The 14,034-nt window shown below is 43.5% G+C and overlaps 1 protein-coding gene across 2 annotated transcripts in view; it reads right to left on the minus strand.

Annotated features, from left to right (window-relative positions):
* The window catches only part of DAPK2 (death associated protein kinase 2), a 640,584-nt gene that overhangs the window by 145,875 nt on the left and 480,675 nt on the right, over window positions 1–14,034 (minus strand). For both annotated transcript variants that reach the window (XM_086959404.1, XM_086959403.1), the window contains exon 5: window positions 7,081–7,210. In XM_086959404.1, coding sequence (XP_086815530.1) covers window positions 7,081–7,210 — 130 coding nt within the window. The remainder of the gene's footprint in view (window positions 1–7,080; window positions 7,211–14,034) is intronic.

The following is a 14,034-nucleotide window of genomic DNA, read 5'->3' on the forward strand; positions in this document are numbered from 1 at the left end:
ATTCCAAATGACACATATGTGGCTGTCGCCCTCTGTACTCTGCAGAGAGTCCAAAGATGGGATGAGCATGTAGACTGAGCACTGTTATGAGTCAGTGAGAGCCACTTTGAGAACTTGCACTGCTTTCAGACTCAGTTTCTGAGCTCCCAGTCTTTCCCAGTCACAAACTCCATCAAGACCCTGAATTTAGCCAAACACTTAGAAGCAATTTAGCTTGCATGAGGTACTATAAAAGACTTATATGCTGCTTAAAGAACATTACTGAAAAACATCTGGGATAATGAAGTGCTCCTAGGAAATGAGGTCGTGTATACTATGCAACATGAACTGAAAATTGGGAAATGTTACAAGTACTGCATCCCTGACTTGTATTACTAATAGGGTCCTTGCACATATTTTCAAGAAACACGTTTTTTTATTCATAAAGTTTAAGAGTGTGAATATAGTGCCAGGTAGGGAACCCTGGCTGTTTTTGGTTGATCTGCCCCACTTATCATCGTAGCCACGTCCATTGCACTACCGTGGTGGTCGAATTTAAATGCAAGGAGGTCAATGTCACTGCTTAATGTCTACTTAACTTAAGCAGACGCCCAGGGTACCAGTCCCACATAACCGGCTCTACTCAGACCCCTCAATTAGGCCCACGTGAGGTTTTCATCACGTCGTTATGCCATGTTGTGTAATTACAATTTGCATTTGACCTACTTATGTACCATTTTTCTAAATGCTGTGCCACAGGAAATTACGCACACCCCAGCACTCAATCCACCACTTTTGAAACCACATTCCAGGGCAGTCGGTCCAAGCCCCACGGTGTGGTGGATGCAGAGCAGGCAAAGAGATTTTTGTCATTTTGTGCATGAGATTAGACTGGCCAGGTTTCGTGAAATACACACCTTTCTGAGGCGGCAGCAGCAGCCTTGGTCTGTGTGACTGGAAGAAATAGCTCCTTTGTTGTCACTTGCGAATGTACATTACAGATACACGTGACTTTGCTTTATGACACTTTCTGACTGCACTGCCCCTGAGGCACAGCATGGTCTTGGGAAAGGGTTGTACCCAGCTCACTCTTCTTTCACACGCCGCCATGCCGTTTATTTGAGTTTAGGGCGCGCAGTCTCATGATTGCGGGTGCGTGCTGACTTGTACAGCGCCAAACAGGCAAATAACGGGTTATTGCGCCCAGGTGAGTTTGATTTCATTAGCAACTCACCCATAAGAAGGCAACATATCTTTGGTATGGAAAGTACTGTCTTAATCAGTACCCTCAAAGAAGAAAATATTTATATTTGAGGAAAGAACTACTCACCAGCTGCAGCAAATTATAGTTTTTCACAGCATTTCGAGTGTTGTACTCGACGCTTGGATAACAAGCATTAAGCACGGGCACCCGGACAGCGGGAGGGGGGGACGGGCAAACGGACAGCGGGAGGGGGGCGGGTTAACGGGCAAACGGACAGCGGGAGGGGGGGCGGGAACAGGCAAACGGACACCGGGAGTGGGGGCGGAAACGGGCACAAGAAGGCTCAAAAAATAAAACAGCACTCACCTGGACATCTTCCGGCGGCAAATGATCAAAACATGGCGTCCAAAAAAATACAAATAACATCCGCCCACTGCCGCATGACGTGGGCAAAAGCCTAAAATTCTCGGGAACGCCCACGAATCTGCTCCGGCATTGACGGACAGATCTCTGTTCCAATGGCTAGCCTCCATTTATGGAGCCAGCCAATGGAACAGAGGGGCGGGACAACACACACATACTGTACACATAAGATTTCGCCTGCGCCGAAAAGCTGCGCGGTGCGCAGCTTTCGACAGGCGAAACCTAAAAACCACTTACCTTGCACTCACCGCATCGATTTTGTGGTATTGATTGTTTTATTTCATTTAATTGTCCTGAAGTCTTTTGACCCCCCCACTCCCGCCCCATAGCTCTTATCTGTGCCAGCCACCACTAAATATATTCAATTTTCTTCTATATGAATTGGAAATGTGGTAAAGATCCAGCTTTGGGGGACCACGGTTGGATATTGCTTGATCAGGTAATTTAAAAAAACATAAATAGAACCAGGAAGTGGCACAGGGAGGCGAGAGGGGCATCAGTTTGGGTAGGTGTGATGAGGAAGCGGTTTTAAACTATAGGGTACTGCTAGAAAAGCTATATTAAGACTGAATATCGCGCAAAAGACACTAACACGGTTGTCATGCACCATCAAATCATTCCATTGCCATCTGCCGAAACTGTGAGCCCAATTCCTGAAAAAAAGTGAAGCACAGATACCTGAACATACTTCTTTGGGTTTTTTCAACTCACAAACATTTATTGAGGTGCGCCTGGAAAGTTGCGACAGGCGCATGTTTCAAGGTGCACTTCTGGGAATATCATGTGACATATTCCCCTGGTTCCTGTTCCCACCGTGTGGAATCTTAAACATTGTAGAATTACGCCCAGTGGAAGGGGACGGCTGTACAAATGCACACTTTTTTTTCAGAGTGGAGAAAAAAAAATTCCTCATTGAAAAAAACCCTTTCCCTACAACCCAGTGAAACGTAGAGGAGATCTTTCCCTCTTCTCATCATGGAAGGGGAGGTAACTCCAGCCTACAACAAAAGTAACTTTATAGCGATTTCCAGAGTGGTAAGGGGTCGGATCAGCGTTTGTGAATGCCTACAAACAGACATATTTGTGGGTGCTCACACACTCACAAAGCAGTCATGTTTTCTCATGCCCATTTTGCACTCCTTGTGCAGAATTTACTACTGATAATTTCTCAACATTATTGACTGTGTAATCTCCAGTAGTAAATGCCTTTAAACTTGCCAGGACAACTTTTGTGAATTTCTGGCAGGCGTAAATGAGGTGTTTTCGGAGACAATTATACATTTATGGCCGCAAATACCTTTGTGATAGGACTCACTAAGGCTCTCATCACCAGCAGCCCATAATATTCCATTACATGGTTTAAATCCTATTAATGCACATACCAGAATTCCTGGATTCGGCACACCCACAATAATAGTGAATAGAAAGTACTTGGGCATGCAAAATTGTGATGCACCCAAATTGGCGCCTCATGCCCAGTTTTGCAGGGGTGAAAAGGCGATTATTGCAGCTGTCAAATTCCTATCCCCGGGATATCAGACTTTTATTGCATCAGGGCTGAGGCACCCTTAATTTGTCCAGGACAAATTGTTCTTGAGCACTTCAAAGGCCTAGTCTCCATTGTTTTTAATTGGAATCATCTTTAAGTACCAGTTTCTAAGTGGTGTTAAATATTTCTCCATAAGTAGGTAAAGACTGTTCGGTGAATAACCAAGATCCTGATTCATGGAAAAAAAAGCGACAGTGCAGGGGGAGAATTTATTCAGAGCTGTTGGTAAACGTATGAGGTACACTGCATGGAATAGCTTGTGGTTTACTTGCCAGAAAGGCAGTACTTTCCTATTCCACCTGGTCTGACTCATAATTGCATGGCACTGGGGTAATTTGACCACATCAAAACGGTAAAATGGCGTGCTATTTTACCATGCAGTAAAATCGCCCCAGTACTGTGCAACCTTAATTAAGGCCATAGGGTACAAAACTGCATTACAAAACTGCATAACAGGAGTGGGCCGTTGTACAAATGCATACCTTTTATTTATTTATTTATTTGAGCGTTCACTAGACCCCATCACATTTGGGAGGAAGGGATTCATCCCCTTCATATTCTTCTGGAGTGCACAATACGCCCATTTCCAGAGCGCGGAAAGATTACCTTGCAATTCGTGAAGGTCCAGAAAAGTCCACCTTGTGGGTATTCACAAAGTTACCAGGCAAACCAGGCCTTGAAAAGCCCACGACCCCCCACTTGTGTGGGATTGACTCCTGCGAATAATCCGCACGCTTTGCAGGCAGCAAAATCCGCAGTAGTGAGCGCAATTCTGTGTCTGGAACGCGTCTGTGAACTGGCAGGTGTAATGGTGTATTTTCAGCTGCAAACGTAAATTTGCAATTGAAGAGGGTCACGTGTATTTATTAGTTCACGAAACAAGAGATGGCTGGCGTGCCATAGGTTATCAGAAAGGTCTGAAAAGCCCTCCCAGCTGTCCACGCCTGCACTGGAAAAGATACCCTTTCGGTCGCTCAAAGACCCAGAGAAGGCCAAAGCCACGTGCTTTCTTGGAATACCCAGCGTGCAACCAACAGAGCTGGCAATTTAATTGGTTTGGCCCAGAGAGCTTGGACAAGGACAATGAAAGAGTTGTATTGTACCAAACTGCAATTAATATTGCGCTTCCCACGCCCCCCCCCCCCCCCCCCCGGCGAGCCCTAATGACATTTCTTGATTGGTTAGCAATTAGCTAATCCGCACGTGTCATTCATGGCTCGCGTCTCGACCCATAATATTAAAGAGGACATTAAGGAACAATGCAGGGCTACTAGGAAGAAACTCTTTAGGCTAAAAATGAAATGCGAAAAAATGAAAAATTAAGATTTCTATTCATTTTGAATAAAAATGAAGAAAATCGATTAATGATGAACAATTTCAGTAATTCACCAAAACGATATCGCGGTTTGTGTGAAGTATATATAAATATATAATTAAGGTAAGGGTAAATGAAGGTGGGAGTTAGAGATATGTCAGGCTTAGGGGCTGTGATTATGGTCCGAGTTTGAGAAGGGCAAAGTTACAAGCTGGAATTATGTTTTAAATTATTTACACTCTTTAAAAATCAATGAAAAAGACTGAACAAGAAGACGTTATGGTTAGGTTTCTTATTAGGGTTAAATGTAATATTAGGGTTAGGGCTTGGGCTTTGGTTCATGGAAGGGTTGGCATAGGAGTTACATTTACGGTTTGTGACTGGTTCTGCATTCGTATTAAATTAATAACTGAGGTTTTGTAAGAGATTGTCTTCTTTGAGGCATTTTGAGATATTATTTTTTGCATATTTGTAAATACAAAATACAAAGCTTTTTTCTTGAATAGTTCTTGATATACATATATCTTCCTTTTAGCATTTTTTCATTTTTATAATGTTACAGAAAATACTCTGTGCAAACGGCACCTAAGAGACCATGTCCGTTGTATGGAGTGTTTTTACATATATATTTATTTGTCAACGTATTGCCATATAGATGCTTCGCTGTGATGGTGGCAGACCTGTCAAATATACCAAAATAATCCAATTCCGAGGGGGAACAAAGGAAAGTGGCACACCAGGAGGGAGGGAGAGAGCGGGAGAGAGAGAGAGAAAGAGAATATCTATCTATCTATCTATCTATCTATCTATCTATCTATCTATCTATCTATCTATCTATCTATCTATCTATCTATCTATATATATATATATATATTTTCCACAGCTCCCTCACAGGAAACAAATGGGTCGCACTCCACGGGTTCTCTTTTGCAGTTTTTTTTATTTTTCAGTTACATTCCACAGGCAGAAGTTCCGATCTACGCGTTTCGGTATTACAAATACCTTGCTCACGATCAACCGCTCACTAGACTACCCCTACAAGATATACTGCAGTACATTGTATTCAATACATCACTTCCTGTTTGGGGTATGTCAGTGCCTCTAAGCTTTATGGGACATGTAGTTTTTTTTGCTAAAGTGTTAACATTACTCCATATTTGCCCAATTTTTACCACATTTTACATCTCATTGATTGCAATTAAAAGTATTGTGACATACTGGTGATACTGGGATCCCTCTGGTGGGATTAGTTAACAGTATGGTAGCTGATTTAGCTCCATTAATACATAAGCAGCTGCAATATCTACTCCTGATATTTTCCCTCTAGTGGGATGACATTATATATTTGGGAATCATGTTTTAAAACCAGTACAATTGGTATCACTAATTATTCAAGTATAATTTCACTTAATGTAATGCTTTCTAAGAACCACGGATTCACCATAATGCTTCATTCTAGGTTCATATCATAGTGTTATCGCCCGCTTAAGTAATTTGACCATTGATAGTGTTACATTTTCATCATTGCTTTTTTTTCCCCTTTTCTTTGCTCATATTATCACCAGTCACATGGGTATACATTGGGCACCAAAACAATTTATCAAAGCGAAACTCTCATAAACGTATGTAAAGTTCTTCAGATTGATTCAGCCCATAGGGCGTTAAGGTTCGTAGGTTTAGGATATGGCGGAAATTATACTTGAATAATTAGTGATACCAATTGTACTGGTTTTAAAACATGATTCCCAAATATATAATGTCATCCCACTAGAGGGAAAATATCAGGAGTAGATATTGCAGCTGCTTATGTATTAATGGAGCTAAATCAGCTACCATACTGTTAACTAATCCCACCAGAGGGATCCCAGTATCACCAGTATGTCACAATACTTTTAATTGCAATCAATGAGATGTAAAATGTGGTAAAAATTGGGCAAATATGGAGTAATGTTAACACTTTAGCAAAAAAACTACATGTCCCATAAAGCTTAGAGGCACTGACATACCCCAAACAGGAAGTGATGTATTGAATACAATGTACTGCAGTATATCTTGTAGGGGTAGTCTAGTGAGCGGTTGATCGTGAGCAAGGTATTTGTAATACCGAAACGCGTAGATCGGAACTTCTGCCTGTGGAATGTAACTGAAAAATAAAAAAAACTGCAAAAGAGAACCCGTGGAGTGCGACCCATTTGTTTCCTGTGAGGGAGCTGTGGAAAATATATCAGCAGCGTGGTTCAGCTGCAGGGCGCCGCACCCGTATCGAGCGCTGTCTGAGTGGCAAAAGGAACCGGCCATGGAGAATATATATATATATATATATATATATATATATATATATATATATATATATATATATATATATATATATATATATATATATATATATATATATATATATATATATATATATAAACAGAATAGGCTGCACCTCTAAAACGTGGAATTGCCTGATATACATGGGTGCTGCGCCCTGTGCGAACAATCCAGGAGGTGGTCTAGGTTTTGTGCAGCCTGACCAAGGACTTTGAAGGTGTAAAAGCTACATTATTAGGGCTCATTTAATGCATGTCCCATGGCGAAAATGTCATTTGATCACATGAAACTCACCCACGAATTCCGGCGTTCCGAAAATGTTTTTAAATTCAACCCCATCTTCTATTTTATGTGCCAAACCAAAATCAATGAGTTTTATGTGCGGTATTGGAATATTCTTGTCCAACAGCATAATATTTTCTGGCTGAAAGAAAAAAGATATACAATAAAAATATAAAACTTTGCAATTTACATCGTCAGTTCAATATATTGACATGGATTCAACTATTCACATATATAACACAACAATACAGCGCAGTCTTATTCATGTGGCAGATATCAGGTACCACTGCAGCTTTGTACATCGACTCTGTTATTGGCAATTCAAATTTTAGCCTTTGGGAAACTCACAATGTTTCTTCTAATGTCGAAATAATGTAACACCTACAAGTGATAGCAACAGCATCTTTTCGAAGGTTCAAAATACATAATTTTTGTGCATCCCATCTGTAATATGTTTTCAGGAGAACATACATAAAAAAAATGGAACTACAGAAAACGACTAAGTAGGTACACCAAGGATAAACCTCCTTTACTCCAGCGACACTAACTATAACACAGTTTGTAATAACTGCTTAGAGGGAGTGGACAAAGAGTCCAGGAGACCAGCTGGAGAGGGGACTGATGTCATAATAGGCAGATTCAAAAGATCCACAAAGGAAACTTGCATTACAGGCAAGCATCCGACCTCTTATACAATTCCTTCCACAAAGCCCCACAAGTGGGGCATGGTGCTAATGAAGGTGAAATCGCAGAATTACTGAGTGTGGAGGTGTTGAGTTACTGGCTGGCTGCATGGCTGTAATTCTTATAATATCCATTACAGATAAGATACACATGCAAGTAAAAACTGCCCAGAGCTTAATCCTGTGGATTGCTGATATGCAATGATGTGTTAATGCCTACGGATAGCTACTGTTAGAGACCCCGGTCCTCGACTCTTCCTCACAAGAGAGACTCAAATGACATCAAGAGTTAGGCGCATTGTTCACATAAAACATGGCTGACTCTGCCACAAGCCAATTGGAATGTGGGTGCTTTTGAGTCAGAGGGCGTGGTTTTTCAAAAGGGTTCTACTTCCTGTGTCTTGTGTACATGCCACACGTGTTGTGGTCTTTAAAGTTGTTTGGTTCATCTGCTACTAGTAAACGTGCCAGGATGTACGCTTTCTTCTCTCTGTGTAACACACACGTTATAGAGCAAAGGACACTCTGGTTTCATCGATTGTCCATACCGCCCTTTCCACCCACACAGCAGAAGACATTCCAAAAAGAATGATGAATTAAGCTCCTACTATAAACTTAAAGCCATGCATACCTTAACTGCCGCAATGGAACACAATATTGCGGAGAGCTTAAGGGTCTGATTCTGGCTTAAAGGGGCAGCTATAGTCAGTCATGAGCTGATAAAAAAAGGGTTTTCAGGAGTGCTACAGAGCGGCACTGTGGCTCCTCCCAGATGTTGGCTCACCCGAGTACGGCTTTTGATTTGGCCACAGTTGTGCGCTTCCACAGGAAGAGACCCTAGTCTCCAAGCATCTGTGATCATGTGTTAATCAAGCTGCGTGAGCCGGGGCTCTTTATCTAGTAAAGTTATTGTGTTATGATGGAGCCTGACCTTCAGGTAACACACATGCCACTGAGATGCAATATGTCCCCTAGATAATTAGATAATTGCATGTTTGTTCTTCTTTGGCAGCAGCAAGGCTGAGGAGGGGAGTCAGGAGGAATTTGTTGCTGTATTGAATTACCAGCCCCCCCCCCCCAACGTTTCCATCGCCATCTTCAGAGATACCTCAACATGGAACCACCTTAGAGAACGGTATTTTTTCTTTCTAACTGGTAGTTTGAAGGGTTATGAGCATGAGAGACGTGCATGTAGAGGCTTTTTTTAAAGGTCTTCCGCTCTTGCTTGCTTATTCCTCTCTCAGCATATCTGCCCACGGTTTTGTCAGTTATTACTTCATCAACGTTTACACAAGGGGTTATTACATCAAGATAAGTACATCGGGAGTACCATTACATTCCTTTTTTTCCATTTTCTTTTTACATATATGGTGCCTTTACTTTGCAGGTACATTTATATATTTAAATCCCAAAAATGTAATTTAATTATAATGGTGTTAGCTAATAATTAATTTGTATTAACTGCAATATTTACATTGTATTTAATTTATTTCAAATGTCATATTTTGATATGTTACATTAAATGTATTTAATATACTATAAATTGACATTTCTCTTTCCTGGACCTTAAATATCCCCTTGCTATCTTTTATAGCTTCCCTTCTCTTCCGTAAACCCTAAAACCCCTTACAAATGCTTATCGCTAGTATTTCCTTATAACCTGTTAATGCTACCTTCCTTGAATCCTAAAAACCCCTTAAAGCTACACTTCTCTAAACCCTATAAACCTTTAATACCCCTAAATGCTACCCTTCCCTGAAGCCTAAAAAACTCGTACTACCCTTTCATGCTACTCATTCCTAAACCATAAAAACTCCTTACTACATCTTAACGCTAGCCTTCCATTAACCATAAAAACTCCTTACTACTCCGGCAACTCTTCCCTGAACCTCACAAACTCCTTACAAATCCATAACGCTCACTCAGGGAATCTGTCTGCTTAAAGCGGGTGAAGCCTAAGGAAAAAAATGGGAACCAAATTCCTGATTTCCTCTGGTAATTCCTCATTTTTAAGGGGACTCTCAGAGCCCCACTGGATCATCCCTTTTATTTCTATCGCCACCCACCTTCCTGTAGTTATCAACTCCCTCTGGTATCCGTAACTCTCAGGAGGTGATACCAGATGATATTGGGGACATTATTATGCGGCCCGAGTAGTGCTGAGCAATCTGGAAAAATCTGAGCGATTTAACGAGTGTAAGAAGAAAGTTTTAGGGCATCAGTGGAAGCACTTTCAAGACTCTGATGGAATACATTCTACAGCTGGTTTCTCCAATGAATAGTTTGTGAGCTACTGGTAGCTCTACAGCTACTTGTAAGTAAACTCCTGTGTGCAGCCCAGTGAACAAAATTAGAAGCTTTTCATTTGTTATATTACTGTATGAATACCAAAATTAAAAAGTGTGTATTTCAAGACGAAAATGTGTATATTTTCAGACTTCATAAGTTGATGTTTGGGGAAAAATGGTTGAATTTCCAAAATATATTTAAAGCTGATATTGTATTGATAAAAATCAAATAGTGTTGGAGAGACTTATAACTAATATTATTAACTAGTTGCTAGGGGCAGTACAGCTATGGCTATTATATGCTACTCAAGCAGAGGCCAAGCATTTTTACATCACTGCTGTCAACAGTACCTGATGTACTGAGGTGATCACTTTTGGGAAACTAGCATATGGTGTGAGTCACTTGAAGAATGTTGGATTTTTTCCTGTTGTTCCACGATTCAGTAACAGCATTACCACAACTTGTAATCATGAGAGCCCCAAACGTTTGAGGGAAATGAGCAAGCATAGTGTCAGTCTGTTGTTCTACTATTGGGGTAAAATTAGCACCATCTTTAAGCTTGAGCTCTGAGACTAATAGATACAGAATGCAGTACTTTCCTGTAAAAGTAAAAATAGCATTAAATGCACTAAAAACCACTCTCCACACATTTCACCAGATTTTACAGCTCCATTCATACTGTAAATAAATCTCAAAATATTAAATCCATGAATGAAAATATACAACAAATATTACTCCATAGCTACTCTAAATTGTTCGTAATAGTCACACATCTGTGAAAGGTAAACTTCTGTCATTAGGTCTGGTTTGATGGCACAGCTGTCTGGGTGACATAGTTTTACCAATTCTTTAAAATACGGATAGATTGGGCATTTGGCTTTGCTGTACCCAGAGGAGTATTACTCTCTAAGCTCGTGCTAACAGCTGGCTCATTCCACCTTCCAGGAGGTTCTTCCATTAGAAGGTACTTTTCTAAATTTGAAAAACAAGTTGAACTATGAGGTGTGTCACATTAAATCTTTTTCGTCTATATGCATACTACATAGAAAGCAATACTTTTCACTAATTTTTCCCAGCTTTGGCCGAGCCAGTAAGGGAGGCTTTAGTGTGACTTGTCCTTCGACTGCGTACGCCACTCCACATTGTGGGAGCTCCTGCAGCCGATGGGCTTATTTTAAATTTACTCGCGCTGCTGGTCATCGCGCTACAGAGCTGCTAGAGCTCACTTAATTTGCGCTGCTTACCCTAGGTGTTGGCTTCTCAGGCCGGGGAATCAGTTAGGCTCACTCGCACCCTAATTGGATTTCACCCGCATTCGGCGGGATACAGACAGCTTAGCGGGTCCGACCGCCATCTTGGGTGGGGTTGAAGGCTGGGAGCACTTCGGGCGCCATCTTGCTAAGGGCAAGGGACGCAGGAGGCGGACTCCCGCTCGGTCAAATACCATAAAAGGATGGATGACCAAGCGCGCAGCGGTCACGCGCAGCGGGCGCGACGTAGGCGCCAGAGGTAAGCCCGTTTGCGCCCGTTCGCGCAACGGGCGCGCATAGGGCCGCTTCCTCTGGCTCCCCGCATCCTTCCCGATTAGTCTATCCTCGGGCTACCCTATTGGAACTGAGACCGAGCCAGTCGCCCTTGACCCAGAAGGCTACTGCTTTACCTCCGTCTCATTCTCTGTCTTGTGGACTGCTTAACGTTCGGTCGCTTTGCAAACACCACACAGAGATTGCCTTCCTCATCGTGTCTTCGGGGCTTGATGTTTTGTTTTTAACTGAAACTTGGACCCGGGAGGACTGCCTGGTTGAATTGGGCATGGCCTGCCCCCCAGGTTTCAAAATTATCCACACTCCTAGGTTGAAGAATAGGGGTGGTGGAATTAGTGTCATCTATAGAGAAACGCTGGGTATTTTCCAGCTTAAAATTAGAGAGGTTTCGGGTTAGAGCTGATGGGATTCTCCTTCAAAGATCGGGAGAGAACATTGCTCACGGGCGTTCTTTGCTACCGCCCGCCGGGCTCGGCACCCTTCCTATCAGACTTTGTCGACCTGAAATATGATCTCTCTAATACCCACTCCAAGCTGTTGGCCCAAGGTGATTTCAACCTGTGGCAGGGTGGTCCGCTGGATGGTGCGTTTACGACACTTTGTCAAGCTCTTGGCGACATTCAGTTGCAGCAACTGGTCCGATCAGCGACTCATAAGGGGGGTCATGCCCTGGATTTGGTCTTTGCTGACGCACAACTAGTAGTGGTCAATGATATCCTATGTCAAGACTGGACTGACCACTCACTGGTTGTTTTCGCCCTTGGTATAGGGGATTATCCCTCGGGGGATGTTGGCGCCGGACAGGCTAAATTGGGTAGACCTTGGTCCCAGCTACTCAAGTCATCATTGCTGCCTTCATTATTACCAGATAATTTTTGCCTGAGTAATTCGGTGGAGGAAAGCTATCTCATCTTGAGCCGGTCCATCACTAACACGCTGGATAAGATTGCGCCCCTTCGCAAGTCGCGAGGTAGACTGAACCGGGCTTGCCCCTGGTATACGGAGGAGTTGCGGCAGCTGAAGTTGAGCTGCAAACGCGCCGAGAGAGCTTGGAGGAAGCAGTATTCGCCCTCAGCGAGAGCCTCGTTCAGGTTGGCACTGCAGGGCTATAAGGCGCAGATTAAACTGGCTAAGGCGGCCTTCCTAGAAACCACTCTGAACCTGGCACCCAATAAATCCCAAGCCCTGTTTAAAATCGTCAGGGAACTGACCCATCCTGCGTGCATGGCCAACACGGTTCTTGCGTTGCAGGCTCTGTGTGACTCCCTGGCAGGTGCCTTTGAGGAAAAGACTGCGAAGATCTTAGATGGTTTAAAAAACCCAATCCCTCCTGCTCTCGGCTTGGGAGCTCCGGTTAGCCCGTCCAGTCAACCCCAGCCGGTTGTCTTTGGCCCCGGTTTGGGAGCTCCGGACCGGTCACCCAGTCGACCCCAGCCGAGTGATCCAGTTCTTAGTTTGGGAGCTCCGGACACTCCTTCCAGTCGACCCCAACTAAGACTTTTTCCTAGGCCCTCCTTTGAGGAATTTTGCAGCATAGCACACACAGTGTCATCGGGATCTCCGCTCGACCCATTGCCTCCCAAATTTTGGAAGGCCTTTCAGGCGGAACTTTTCCAGCCTTTGTACACCATCTGCCTCCAGTCTCTGGAGTTGGCTATGGTTCCCGAGTGCTGGAAGCTGGCAGTCGTGTCACCATTGCTCAAGAAACCAACGTTGGACCCTGCCTGTCTTTCCAATTACAGGCCTATCTCTTTGCTCCCTTTTCCTATTAAGATCGTGGAAAAATGGGTGACCCGCTCTCTGTCAGGCTTCCTGGAAGAAATCGGCTGGTTCGATGAGACACAGTTTGGCTTCCGTCCTGGGCATGGGACGGAATCCGCTCTGGTAACCGTATTGGACAATCTTCGTTCGCGTGTCGACAGTGGTCGGGCAGTCTTTCTGGTGCTGCTCGACATGTCGGCCGCGCTCGATACGGTCTGCCATCGGACCCTCATTAGGAGGCTAGAGGAGTGCGGGGTCACAGAGGGGGCAAGAGACTGGCTGGTATCTTATCTTAGCAACCGGCAGCAGCTGGTTGCGCTTCCTCCATTTCGATCGGAGCCACGGAAAGTAGGGCAGGGGGTTCCACAGGGCTCGGCCATCAGCCCTATCCTTTTTAATCTGTACCTCCGCCCTTTAGTCCAGCTTATAAAATCTTTCGGTATCTCGGCTTTTAATTACGCTGATGACACCCAGCTGGTCTTTTCCTTGGAAGGTAACAATGCGGTCCCGCTGGAGACATTTCATTGTTGTATGGCAGCCACAGCCGATTGGCTGCGGGCCAATTCCCTACAATTTAATAGCACAAAAACTGAGGTGCTGTATTGTTCCATGGACCGGATCCCGCGGGCACTCCCAGAGAATTTCTGGCCTGCCACTTTTCCTGAGCCAGTGTTGGCTGCTGAGTCAGC

The sequence above is a fragment of the Lissotriton vulgaris genome, chromosome 2_2 (assembly GCF_964263255.1).
Source record: "Lissotriton vulgaris chromosome 2_2, aLisVul1.2, whole genome shotgun sequence".
NCBI lineage: Eukaryota > Metazoa > Chordata > Amphibia > Caudata > Salamandridae > Lissotriton > Lissotriton vulgaris.